The sequence below is a fragment of the Crocodylus porosus genome, unplaced genomic scaffold, assembly GCF_001723895.1.
Source record: "Crocodylus porosus isolate Cpor-Errol unplaced genomic scaffold, CroPor_comp1, whole genome shotgun sequence".
Lineage (NCBI taxonomy): Eukaryota > Metazoa > Chordata > Crocodylia > Crocodylidae > Crocodylus > Crocodylus porosus.
In genome coordinates, this window is record NW_017728909.1 from 44,931,087 (window position 1) to 44,945,170 (window position 14,084).

The 14,084-nt window shown below is 41.5% G+C and overlaps 1 protein-coding gene across 3 annotated transcripts in view; it reads left to right on the forward strand.

Moving 5' to 3' along the window:
- The first annotated feature begins 8 nt into the window (after nucleotides 1-8).
- The window catches only part of PIK3R1 (phosphoinositide-3-kinase regulatory subunit 1), an 82,113-nt gene continuing 68,037 nt past the window's right edge, over nucleotides 9-14,084 (forward strand). The window contains exons 1-2 of one of the 3 annotated variants that reach the window (XM_019532173.1): nucleotides 9-28; nucleotides 5,700-6,444. In XM_019532173.1, the coding sequence (XP_019387718.1) occupies nucleotides 6,090-6,444 (355 nt within the window). In that variant the 5' untranslated portion in view covers nucleotides 9-28; nucleotides 5,700-6,089. Of the gene's footprint in view, nucleotides 29-332; nucleotides 355-4,545; nucleotides 4,644-5,699; nucleotides 6,445-14,084 lie in introns of those variants that run through there. The other 2 variants (XM_019532174.1, XM_019532172.1) reach the window with 2 other exon arrangements.

Sequence of the window (14,084 nt, forward strand, 5' to 3'; positions counted from 1 at the left end):
GGCCGGGACCGGGACCGGGACCGGGAAGGTAGGAGCGGTGCGGCGCGGCGGGTAGACGGCGGGACTCGGCGCTGCTCTTCCCTGTTGTGCGCGGAAGTGCGGCCGCCTCCCTGCAGCGAGACCTCGGGGCCGGGAACAAAGCGGGCGCGGGCGCGGGCGCGGGCGCTGCCCCCAGGCTTGGGCTGAGCGGAGCGGGAGCGGGAGCAGGAGCAGGAGCAGGAGCAGCGGCCCCGGGACGCAGCCTCCCCCCGCCGGCGCCTCCCCTGCACCCCCGGGCTGAGAGGCGTGCAAGGCTTTGCCCTTCTCTTCCCTTCCTCGCTCCTACAGCGCTTCCTGTAACATTTCAAACAAAAGGTCTCTAGCCATCGCCTTCCTTGGCAAGGGAGGGTTCTTGTGGGGTTTTTTGTTGTTGTTTTTGTCTTGTTTTGTTTGGGGGGGTTTTGTGGGGGGACTTTGAGAGACTTAGAGAAAGGGCTAGCTTCTGGGCTCCTCGAGGCCCCGTGCCTGCTGGGCGCACAGCTTTTGTTCCCCGCTGTGGACTTTTCCCAGGAACGGAGGAGCCTTCGGGTTCGGCAGGGGAGGAAAGGGCTGGCCCAGGTTGCCAAATTCCTGCCCCAAGCCGCAGAGGGACTGCGGTTGCAGTAGGTCGTGCTGACACCTGCGAGGAGCTGGCATAGGGGCCAGCCCTTCGCCTGCTGCAAAGCCGATTTCCCCTGAAAGGAGATTTCAGTCTGTAGGTGACCTCTTGACTGCTGTCAGTGGAGGTCTTCTGGGGCAGTGCAGAGGGTGAACTCCTTCTGCTGCTTAATACCACGGGAAGACGCTTAGCTGTGGCAGCAAGATAAGCTGGTAAAAGAAAAAGTCTTGTGCTTTTTCTTTTCCCCTCTGTAATGTGGCCCTGCAGTGATGGTCGTTGTGCATGTCGTGTTTTATGGTGCGTGCCAGAGTGGTGCAACTTTTTGAAATATAGAACTGATTCAGTTAACTTATTTGCACAGAAATACTTGAACTCTTTCAGTGCAAGAAACCTCAGAGGCTTAGGTAGTTTTCTCCAAAGATAAGGGGATACAAGTTAGGTAATAAATCCTCCTTTGTTTGCTATTTTCCTAAGGAAGATAACATCCAGATAAGTTGCTTATCCTGTTTACTTCTATTTAGAGAATGGCAGCATCCAAAGCAATTCAGTGGAGAGATAACTGAAATTTGACTTGCACCTGTGTAGACACCTAGTGGGGAAAAGAGAATTAGCCTTCAAGCAAGTCTATATTAAAGTTCAGTTTGTCTCATTTTAGTGCTTTTGCTCTGCTTCTCTAAATGCGTTGGTCAGCTTCTGCTGACAAAGCTCACATGATTGCTGTGGAAGAGAAGTTAATGCACTCTGCAGTCCCTTCCCCCTCTAGGATTTTATTTGTCCTCCACTGTCAATTCAGGGACTCTTTGGGGAAAAAAAAGTCAGATGAAAGCATGAGTATCATTGTCTGACAAGACAAGATACAATTGTTCCTTAGGCATGACTACCTAAGAAGGGAAAAATGCTTTGTTACCTTGATAAGCATGTGGAATAAGTATTGGATTCAGATGTTGCTTTAGCCTTGTCAGAAGCAATGTGTAGAGACGGCTGCTTTTTTTTCCTCAGCCAGTTAAAGGAATGTTGTGAGAGGGAATACTTGCCTACCGCTGGTTTGGAAGTCTGAATATAATTTTTGATGGGGAAGAGATGGAAAAGAGCATTTTCCTCCTCTGTTGTATAGGTATAGGTTTATAAGAGCCTCTAGTAACTCTCTAAGGGCATGTTTGCTTACCAGTGCACAAACATGGAGCAATTGGTATGTATGTGAGGAAGTTGGTAGGGGCTAGAAGTTGGCCTGGACAAGAACCTGATGCTCCATTTAACCCCTTGAGGCTTTTTGTTTTTGGCCATAAACTATAAAGATGGTGCTGATTCTGCATCCTGTGTGATGTTGTTTGGGTTACTGGGTACCTGCAAGCGTGAATCCAGCCGCTCTGCCCTGGCCTATACATACAGTGTACTAGTTGTTGCCAGGTTTCATTGCAGCAACCAGAGATCTGGGTTTCCCTCGCTTTATGCTGTACATGCGTTTCTGGAAAACAGCACATAACTCATTCACATAAAGGGAACACACTTTACAATGCAACAAATAGGGATATGTGTCAAGACCTTGACTCTACTGACCCCCAGACTCATTGCTACCACTTTTACAAGACAATTTTGGTACTCATCAACAGCAGACACTACACGCAAGCACAGGGCACTATCATAATGGGGATGGCAACTACAGAAACACGTGTTGCAAACAACAAGCAAGGGGCACAGAGCCACACAGGAGGCTATATTTTGGTGCATGTTACTCTCACAATGCACTGCACAAAGCAGCTGACTGGGCTTCTACCACACCAGTTGCATAAGAGTGCGTTTACCTCACGTATAACAAATTTTTGGTATAAAAAGGGTTATTGCTTAAGAACGAATTTGCACATACTGAACCTGCATCAAGTGAGGGAAACCTGTAGTCACATGCAAAGATGACAAGGCCGTGCTGATGGTGGCTGGGCCGGAGGCATTACAGCAGCTCACTATTTCTTGAATTCTGCCAGTGTCCAGCTAGCTGGACTTGAGGCAACCTTGTACTACTTGCTCAAGTCTAAAATAGTTCTAACATACAAATTAGGCCTTTTTTTCACATTTCTTTCTTTTGGATGTGGACTTAATCAGTTTGGAGTTTCCTATTTTAAACTAGATCAAAAATATTTCACACGTTTCTACAAGATTTCAAATTTTGAATTGATAGGTCACATGTGAGGGATATAACCAGTCTTTACTGGTAGTAAGTTGGGTTTTTTTTTTTTTAAGTTGCTGTGATATCTGATGACAAAAGATAGGAGGAGTAGGTCAAGTCAGTTAAATTATGCAGCGTTCAGGAGAATGATTTGGTTATCTGCCAAAATGCCTGAAGGCAGTAAGAGCAAAGTGCGTGGTTGTAGTAGAACACTTGTTGAACCTTTCTTAACAAGAAAATTAAATATTTCAGAAAATTTAGGCTTGTGGAAGTGGTAATTTTGTAACAGGTTTTGCTGCGCTTTTTTGATGTTTTTTTAAAATGGGAAACAGTTGAGTTCCAAATCCAGAACTAAGGTGTGTAAGTGCACTGTGTTCCCTTGTTGTAAGCATGGACTACTCCCATTTCTTACAACATTACTGCTGTACCTTTTAATTGTTGCTTGTGTTGCAGATTCCCCCTCCCCCTTGCCCCCTTTTATTCTGGAAGGATTGTCTACATTTGCCTTTGAATGAGAAAATAAATTAGCAGCCAACAAAGAAAAATATCCATTTTAATTTAAAAGTTTACAGATTCTTTATATTAAGCAGCATGAGCTACAAGTTAGGGGTGGGATTTTCCAAAGTGCATAAGGAGACTTCACTTTGAAGCTCAGAGGGAATTGAGTCATATTTGGTCATACTGTAGAAAAAGCTGGGGGAGCCAGGCACTTAAAGACAGATGTCTCTGTATAATGTTGCAGGGGCTCTAGGAATAATCCTCATGTCATGTAGGTTATGGGACCTGTCAGCTTCTTGTGGCTCCATTGGGAACTAAGTAGAAAAGAGGGAACTCATCAGGTGGCACCAGCAAGAAATAGGGGATACAAAGTTAACCAGGGCACCTGTTAGGGTAACTAGAAATAATGGCCACAGACTGGAAGAGAGCAAATTCAGATTGGACATCAGGAAAAAATTCTTTACAGTGAGGGTTGCCAAAATATGGAATAAGCTTGCAAGGAATGTAGTGCTGTCCCCTTCTTTGGAGGCATTTAAAAGGAGATTGGACAGATACCTGGCTGGGGTCATCTGACCCAAGCACTCATTGCTGCCCAGGGCAGGGGGTCACACTCAATGATCTAATAGGTCCCTTCCCTAACATCTATGAAACTATGAACTTACTGAAGATCAGGACCATCAGATAGAAGGCAAAGGCTGTAGCCCTCATCACTCCCACCTTCCTTCTTTACCTGCATGCTCTAGTGCTGAACATGGGAGAGATTTTTAGTGTATTTATAATTCCTTTTCCTGTTCAGTCTCTACTGTTCTTGGACCTACTGAGTATACTTTGTTAGGTCTCTGAAACATAAAGAACAGTGCTGCAGAAACAACTGAGCCACCCTATTACATGGTTGATAGGTGGATCCATCTTTTGGGGTTTGTTGTGGAGAAAGAGATTAATTTCGATTTAGTTAAGGGAATAACTGTTTCAATTCAGAATCTCATTAAATGTGGTGCCATATCATTTCTTACAAAACAGTTTGCAGTTAGCTATGCGATATATAAATTTGTTGACTGAGATATCACCACTTTCTAGTGTGAAAGTGAGTGTTACTCTGAATAAATCCAGCTTCCTGCTAAACTAAGAATTTCGTATTCAATAAAATTATTACCTAGTAGTATTACATAACCCTGTTAAAGTGTTTAGTCTACTGCAATTTAAATTTTACAATATGACATTGAATATTTTGTACTACTTTTGTTTCCAGCACAGCTATTCAGATTATGCATCAGATTGGCTTTTTAAATGAATGGAAATGAACAACAGTTAAAATAATAAAGATTTTTAGAAAGGCCTCAGTGTTCTGTAAGTTTCTGAGCTACTTTTTAGTATATTAAAAAAAGGTTAACAGCATTTTTTCTTCAGTTGGTCAAAAAGACCAGATAGGAATTTTCAGATCTGCAGCCGTACAAGTATAATTTCAGGGTGCTCCCCCAACACTGCCCAGGAGCTGCTGCTGCTCCTTCCGTAGCCTGGGTGTGTCAGTTTCAGTTGCTGATATTTAGCACTAGGATGATTTTTTTTTTAAATAGGGTGGGCAGAAAGCCTAAAAACCCTGAAGAGTGCAATTTTAAGAGATATTATACCTGCAAAAGAGGAGGGTAAGATCACCTCTGACTTTTTTTTGGTACGTTTTTATGAAATATCCCAGATGTCCCCTAAAGGACATCTTGTTTAATCCAAGTAGCATCAGTCTTTCTTCTCCCAAGCTGTTCTGTGCAAACTTATATAAAGCCCTGGTAGGTTAAGGGGAAACTACTCTTCAGATCCTCATCCTCTCTGCTAGAACCACAGAAGAAAATAATGTTGTCCATGTCAGCACCAGTTCCAGTAGGCTTCTGTTCTATCATTCCTTTGCTAAGAAAAGTTGTGGCTATGGGCCATCAGAAAGGATGGATGGACTTCTAGTGCCAGGTTAGAGGCTGCATTGTGAGAAAGGCGGTAGAGAAAGTCCTCTCCAGACACTGTGGTATTCACTAGGAATTTCCAAATACAAACAGTCCTCGGACTTATGACACAATTAGTTCCTGAAACCTGTCTTAAGTTGAAACGTTGGAACTCGGAACTGATTTTCCCATAGGAACAATGTTATAAGTGGGGGTCTGGTTCCTAAACCAAAGCCTGATACTCTGTTTTCACCAAAAATAACCCAGAATTTTGTACTCAGTCAATTATAGATGAGTAATATAGCTACATTAATATATTTATATTTTACATTGGTGCAATTCTCAACCCTCTCTTGGGCCTTTCCGTGTGATCACAAGTCCTATCCAAAACATGGCTGTGGTCTTAAGTTCACAAGTCTAGTGAAACATGAAAAACCCCACAAATTTTCCTTTGTATTTTTTTTTCCTTTTTTAGGTAAAGCATGTATGCAAAGCTCAGTGACAAAAGGTTTAAGACGCATGAGCCCTCTATGGCAAGTACATTGGAAGGAGGAGTTGCAGGTTCTACAACCCAGATAAACTCAAATATTTGGATCCAGAACTGCCGGGAAACTTGGAAGAGAAACTGATTGGAAGACTATTGCTATAAAAGTGGAACCCATTCTTCTGCAACATCATTAACTAAAAATAAATACGCAAATAAATTATCGGCAACATAATGACTGATCTTGGTGCTTTTTGTATCTCTGGATGATTTTATTCTTTAGGAATTACTATTGACATTTTTCTATCCCTTTTAGTATATATTTGTACATAAAATATAACTGGACAGTTCAGGTTTTGTATTGTTTAATAATATTATTGAATGTTAAAACACTTCCCAAGGATGAGTGCAGAAGGATACCAGTACAGAGCTTTATATGACTACAAAAAAGAGCGGGAAGAAGACATTGACTTGCACGTAGGGGATATATTAACTGTGAATAAAGGTACCTTACTAGCACTTGGATTCAGTGAAGGGGAAGAAGCAAAGCCTGAAGAAATTGGTTGGTTGAATGGCTTTAATGAAACCACAGGGGAGAGGGGTGACTTTCCGGGAACATATGTAGAGTACATTGGAAGAAAAAAGATTTCTCCTCCAACTCCAAAGCCTCGTCCTCCACGACCCCTTCCTGTAGCACCAAGCCCTGCAAAAGTTGAAGCGGAGTCTGAACAACAAGGTTAGTGCTGGAGTTCAGTACTTTTCCCCACCCCCTATTATTGTGACTTTACCATATGATATAATTTTTCTCTGTTTCACAGAGTTTTAATTTGGATATAAATTGTCGTGTATGACAATCCAGCAGATATACTTCTGCAACGGATAGTAAAGATTTTCATCTGGTGAATGAGCAAACTTACGTTTGGTCTTGGATTCTTTTATTCTCTAAGAAGATACTAGACACTTCCCATTTGTGGTGCATCAGATTCACTAACAGGAATTCTGTGGTGAATCTGACAGTATAAACTTTAAATTGTGTAAACCATTCCCACTACAGAATTCTTATCAACTAGCTAAAAAGGCATACAACTGGAGATTTAATATGTAGTGCTACACATTGCAACAAGATCAGGTATTTATAAAATGAGTAATGGGATGGTCAGAGAAAAATTCAAGCGTAAATTATTTTTATTTTACTGTGTGCATCTTGTCCAGAAAACACTGGCTTCTGTAAGCAATGAAAATTATTTCCTGTGCTATCTGACACTGCAGCAGTGTCCTGGTCAGAGTTAAGATGCATTTGGCTCATAGTCCCTGGCAGACTATGGAAGGGGTTTTTGTTGTTGGGAGAACTGTGGGTGCATATCTGTCCTGGGGTGATGATGACTTCTCTCTGTCCTACATACTGGAGTTCAGACTTTTCAAGACTTACTTTAAATGAGAAACAAAGCAGCCAGGCCCAGTAGATGTTATTTTGATGCTTCACATTTTCTCAAAATAAAGCACATGGTAAACTTCTACAAGTTAGGTGAAAGGAAGAAATGGGGAAAGCAGAAGAAGAGAAAGGGGAAACATAAGTTGAAGAAAAGGAAGAAAAATGAAGAACTACTGTCTCAAGTTGTTGGAGAGGTTACAGAATAGCTATAAGGGCATAGAAAGAGTTCCTTTTTTGTCCATGTAACAGAAGTATATGGGTGTTCAGCAGTATAGGAAACTTAAAGATGACTTGAGAAGTTTTGCGAATGACTGACTACATTCTGTTCCTTCTGAATGATAGGTGTAGAAATGTTCAGATCATTTAAACAAGGAATAACTTTATAGTGTATTTTTCTCTCATTTCCATCAGTAATTTTAAAAAATAATATGTTAGATTTGATTCCTATAGCAGTGCAACAGTCCTGTTCAGTGACATCACACCATGTGACTACAGATATGTTGACAGAACGAGGAGCAACAGGTTCAAGCTGCAGCACGGGAAGTTTAAGTTGGATATTAGGAAGAATTTTCTCACTAGGAGCTTAGTAAAACACTGGAACAGGTTACCCAGAGAAATTGTGAACTCTCCATCCTTGCAGGCTTTTAAGACCCAGCTAGACAGAGCCTTGACTGGGATGATCTAGTTGGGGGTGATCTTACTTTGAGCAGGAGGTTGGACTAGATGTCCTTCTGAGGTCCCTTCCAAGCCTCATTTTGTATGATTATAAATAGTTATTCTGTCACTGAGTTGTGGCCACAGTTTATCAGGTGGGATGGTGTGAAAGCTAATTTGCAAGAGCCTCTGTTCACACAGTTACCTAGGTAAACTGTAATTTAAGAAAAAGGAAACAGAGCATTGTGTATGACCACTACATGGAAATGTGTAAAACACTTCTTTACAAAGCTTCCACCACACGTTAAAAACCAGACCTGGGCTATGCTTCAGAAAAACAACTTCCTCAAAGACATTTAAGAATTATTTGTAACTCCATGGTGTTTTGGTTACAGACTGTTAAGAGCCTGGGTAAAAATTTCACAGGTCCATACCTCCCACTCAAAAGCAATCTAGTCTCTAAAAGTCAGGTTTTTTAAAAATCAGAATACTTATACATGCAGATAAGTATCTAACTCCACACCCATTAGGCATATATCTGCATCTCCAGAAGTGTTAAAACCTTTGAAAGCCTTATGCTTAGTCTTTTAAATCCCACTTGTTTTTGGTCAGATCTAGATTCCTAAAAACTGATTTGGGTATTTAAAACGGGAATAAAGCACCACTGGTGCTTTTCAACAGTTCTGATCTTTTTAGCAGTCTGTGGTACGAAGTCAATAGGTTGGAGTGGCTTGTAAAGCTTGTTTTTGCTCTGAACTTAGTAACTTGCAAAACAGGAGATTGTGGAATGTAGATGTGTTCGAGCACCTTAAACATGGATAGCAGGCAGGTAGTTCTGAGGAGTAGTAGGGGAATATGTTGCCTTCATAAGAGCATTGTTCACCTTGGGAAATTTTTAATCTGAGGTAGTTACCACTAATAGGTTTGAAACAGTGATTCCTGTGAACATAAGTTAGGTTGTACAGCTGGACTTGCCTGAGCTTTGCGTGCACTCACAGTTATGCTAGAGCTGTGGTTTTTCAACCTTTTTTTCATTTGCAGACCCCTAAAAAGTTTTCAAATGATGGTGTGGACCCTTGTGAATTGTAAGTGGGGTATTCAAATACTTTTGATTTATGATCATCTTTTTTTGACCACTTAGTTTGTGGACACCCAGGAGGTCTGTGGACCACACGCTTTGGGGCCCCCTGTGCTATGTGCTCGTTATGGGTTTTCTTAAAGCAGTAGTTCATACTGCTTTTTAGACTCCAGGCTTCCTTCAGAAAATGCCAGCCCTTAGTTTTTATTCTTTTGACTTCAGAAAGATAATAGAGCAATTCTTCTGTTGCAAAGAAGTTGGACTATAGGAGGCCTGAATGTTTTAACCCTATGAATTCCTGTTTGAAATGTCTAGGTTTATCTTGTGGATCATGTTTGTACAGTGCTAACATTGCATAGCACCCACAGCAACCTTAAAAGGATCTCGGGGCACCCTGGTTGACAATCACTGTGTTTTAAGTTATGGCTGCTGGAGCTGTTCTGTGATATACTTCTTCAGCTCTAGAACTAACTTCTTTTGTGTGTGCATGTACACAGGGCCTATCACAGGAGGGCCATTTGGCCCGGGCCTCTCATTCACGGAGGGCCTCAAATTTAGACTTTTGACGTTATCTCCAAATGAGTTTATACATACAGACACAGAGATACACTGACAGGATTGAAAGAAGAAGACATTCATCATACAACTTTAAACTCATGTCCCATTACCGGGCCACATCACCTGTAATGCACTATGAATTAATATTTTTTTTTAATATACCAGGAGCCTCAAAAAATGGAAGTGGCCTTGGCCTCTCTCGACCTCTGAGAGAGCCTGCATGTACACTAGTGTTAAATTTACTTTATTCTAGGATTTTAATTTTTTTTTTTTTAAACTAAGATTGCCAATGGCAGGTTCTGTCCTTGCTTGAGGCATGCTGCATCAGAATATTACCAACTTGTAATACTGGCACTTAACTTTGATCACAGGCTCAGGTTGCAGCACGGGAAGTTTAAGTTGGATATTAGGAAGAATTTTCTCACTAGAAGAAGCTTAGTAAAACACTGGAACAGGCTACCCAGAGAAGTTGTGAACTCTCCTTCCTTGCAGGCTTTTAAGACCCAGCTAGACACAGCCTTAGAGCATGGTATATATAATGGATGATATGATAATATGAAACAAGATTAGACTATGGCAGCTGTGAATATGCAATTTTTTTTTAAAGAAAAGATCATCTTTAATTTCGACCTGTAACTTTTTTTGATAAAAAATTCTTCGTTGCTAGCACCCCTTTTTGAATTAATGGGGTCTGTATGTTGTCTGTAATGGATGGCTAGCTCATTAATACCTACAGATCAGTGATTAGAGTTCTCTGCCCACCTGTAGGACAAATGCACAACTGTGAACTTCAGGTACCATTATGAAGAGTTAGTTTTTTAATCCTGTGTGTTCCTTTAAGAGACATTGAAAAGAGCAAAGGATTAAGGGGCTTTTTGTGCATTTGATTTTAAAGGAATGCTGTAATTTCTTTTTGTTGATTTAAAAAAAAAAAAAAAGTCAAGAGATGCACCAAATACTAGAAACAAAAAGGGGAAAAAAGAATATAAACTTTCTATTAGTCAAGGGGGAGGGAGAAGGAGGATATTTGAAATGAAACCAGCAGGTGCAACCTTCAATTGCCTACTGCGGGGTTCCAAAGAGGATGGAGCTAGACTGTTCTCAGTGGTGGCGGATGACAGAACAAGGAGCAATGGTTTCAAGTTCCAGCCAAGGAAGTTTAGGCTGGATATTTAAAAAAAAAAAAAAAAAAAAAAGAAACTTTCTCACTAGGAGGATAGTAAAGTAGTGGAACAGGCTATGCAGAAAGGTTGTAGAATCTCCATCCTTAGAGGCTTTTAAGACCCCAAAACCTTGGCTGGAAAGATTTAATTAGGGCTGGTCCTGCTTGGAGCAGGGGTTGGACTAGATGACCTCCTGAGGTCCCTTCCAACCTTAATTTTCTATGATTTCTGTGAGGAGGGAGGGTATGTACATGTAGAATCACCTATGAATCTGTTGAAATAAAAATGAGAACGAAGTGGCTTTAAAAAAAACAAACAAACTTGGCTTTCAGCTGGCTTCTAGTTTTGGCTTTCATTTTTTTCCTAAGTTCTGTTTTAAAAAATGCTGCAGGCAACAGAATAGTTAATATTGCCCACAAGTCAAATTAAGATTCGCAGCAGGCCAGCAAGATTCTTCCCAGGATAATAAAATATTGCTCTGTACAGCCCTAGCGTACATTTTGAAATATATTAATACTAGTTGTGTAACTTGTTTTACTGTATATGGTCAAGTTTATATTTTCAGTGCTTAATAATTTGGAACTGCTGTGTATCAAAGTGCCAAACTGACAGGGGAACTGCAAGTAAGGACATCTTTCTTGTAACAGTCAGTTGTTCATAGTTTGCATGATTTTTTCCCCCCTTCTGTTGGCTTAGTCAGCTTTGTGTAGGGGGAGAGTACATATTTTAGTATGTGTGAAGCAGTTGGAGTGCTTTTTAAAAGTATTATTAAGTTCCTTCAATTTTAAGCCAACAAAAAGATTCTTTTTCATTTCAATTCATTCTTTTTTTAGTATTTTAATAATTAAAATTATCTTAATTTTAATTAACTTTTTACTATTTATTATGTCTCTGTTTCTTTTGTATTTTTGTATTCCTCAGGTCATTCCCTTTCTTGGTAGCTTTACTTCAGGCTTTTGTGCAGTCATTTACCTACAGTATTTGGCCATAATGCTGAAAATACCAATCTTCTGCATCATAGCCTCACTGAATTTTAGTGGATTTGTTCAGATATGTAAATGCATCTTGTATCTGCAGAATCAGGACCTTTGCCAGGGGAGGCTTGACCATCCAGTGTTCCATTTCTAAATCACTTTTAGGACTAAAATATTGGATAACTATATGAAATTGTAAGACTCTTTTTCATGTGATCTGCCTTCCCTTTCCCTTCCCTTTTTCTTAATTTAAAACATAACAAGATGGTACAGGTTTGAATGTTTTTGTCTCTTTTAAAAAAATAATTAAATTGCATCTGAATGAAATGAGGGGAGAGAATAGTAATTTAGGCCTGGCACAGGTCAGGGCTCTACAATGGCAGCCTTAATTTGTGTCACTGAATGTCATCCCTTTTGCTCCAGCAGGACATAGTCCTGTTTCCCCCATTCCCTTTTGAACTCTGGAGAAGGGAATGTGTATCTCTGCTACCTCCAGGGATACTGCCAACAAGTTTAATTTATTAATTTTTTTTTTTTGGCTGAATTCTTAAGTTTGTTTTTGTAAGTAAGTTTAGGAACTAGAGCAGACTTTCATAGTAATCTCTCTTTAATTTTTTTTCTGTTCAGGAAGTTACTAGCTTTTTAGAAGAGGCTAAAATGATCATGTATGTTGATATTGCATACTGTTTGAATGAGTTCAAAGCATTAATAGACATTAGAGGTTTTTTAACTCTCAGATAAATGCCACATGGATTTTTAATCCCTCCCTCCTGCTAGAAAGAATGTAGGTCAACAAGTCGCATATAGATAATGGCATATGGCACACTACACTTGCCTGCCTGTTCCAAATGAGTTAGACAACTACTGACCAAACTTAGGATGCAATCAATGTATGGCAGAAGATCCAAATTAGGGAGACTAAATGCCCTTATGTATGCTTGAAGTAAAAACGCTTTAGTTTTATTTGCATTAATAATTGTTTTATAAGCTCAATGCACTGTTTCTTTGTGATGTAAATAATTTTCAGCACTGAGATGGAGATGCATGCATTCCATACAAAGTTAACGCTGGGTCTGAAAATGACTTATGCCTTTCAGAGTAAAGGAGACGCACAAAAAAAATGCTTAGAGCATTGTTGCTGAAGCTAGTGATTGCCTGCATCTTGATTCTCTGCACATACTTGGTATGAGGTGACATTTTTGTTAAATTTTATTCTGTTCAGAAATAATGTTGGGTGGTGCTCAAATTGCATTTCAGGATTGTGGAGTGGGGTGGAACGTTTGATCGAGGGGTGGGAACTTATTTGGGCTGGAGTGCCACTTAACAAGCTTTGAGCTATTGAGGGCTCCACATTCATGCATGCATGCATGCATGCATGCACGCATGTGTAGACACATAACATGCTCACAGGCATGCACGTGTGCAGGAACACACACACATGCCCCCCACAGTTCTTTCTGCACCTCCCCACCTGCTCTGTGTCCCTGAATGTGGTTGCGCTGAGCAGCAACTGCGGCAGCTGTACCCATGTGGCCTGAAGCAGCACTCGGGAATGCAGGAGGGCACTGGCTTGGCCTTGTGCAGGAAAAAGGGAGTCAGGAGCTATGGGTTAACTTGGGCTGGCTGGGCTGGGGCTGTGCCATGCTGTTTTCAACCCCTCTCCCTGCACCTTCTTCCCTGTCTTGAGACCTCAACATGTGACCAAGCCAGTGCTGCACTGTTCCACATGAGCGCAGCTGGAGCAGTTTTGTATTCCAGCTCTTGCCTGAGCCAGCCATGTGCCAGGGACTCAGGATTGGGCAGGAACTGTGCCAGCTGTCCCCATGTGGCACAGTTCAAAGCAGCATGCAGGAACAAGGTAGAGCACCACGTTGGCAGGCCAGGCCTTGGTTGGGTCCAGATAAACTGTGGGTCCTGGCTGTCTTCCCCCTACATCCTCTTCTCTGACAGTAGGAAGAATCATACCTGAGTTTTGACTCTCAGTGGGGGGCCAGGCTGTCTGGTCTGCCAATGGCTACAGGATCAGAGCTGCTCGCAGGCAGCCTCACTGGGCAGAAGCCTGGCTAGGACCTCAGTGCTCCCTGCCTTGGAGCATATGCTAGGGGCTGTGGAGCAAGGCAGAGTGAAGTGGGCCAGGCCAGGGAGGGAAGTGGCTGGCTGCCTGACCACTGAAGCTGCTGTTGCTGCTGTAGCTGGCTACAGCGCAGGGAAGGGAAAAGGACAAGACGCGCTAAAAGCCAGGGCAACCATGGGCGGGATACAGTTCTCCTTCAGAGGGCCAGCTGCAGGCCAGATAGAATCATTTGTTAGGCTGAATCTAGCCCATGGGCCCTATTTTGCCCACCCCTGATTTAATCGATAGGAAGGCTGAGCATTGCGGGAAAAGGAAGAAATAGCAGGGCTCATTCTTGCTTTTTCTCTGCACAGACATAAACTTTTTGAGGATGAGTACCTATCTTCCACTCAACACTGCATGGGAGAGATCATGTTCCCTCCAAAAAAAAAAAAAAAAAAAAA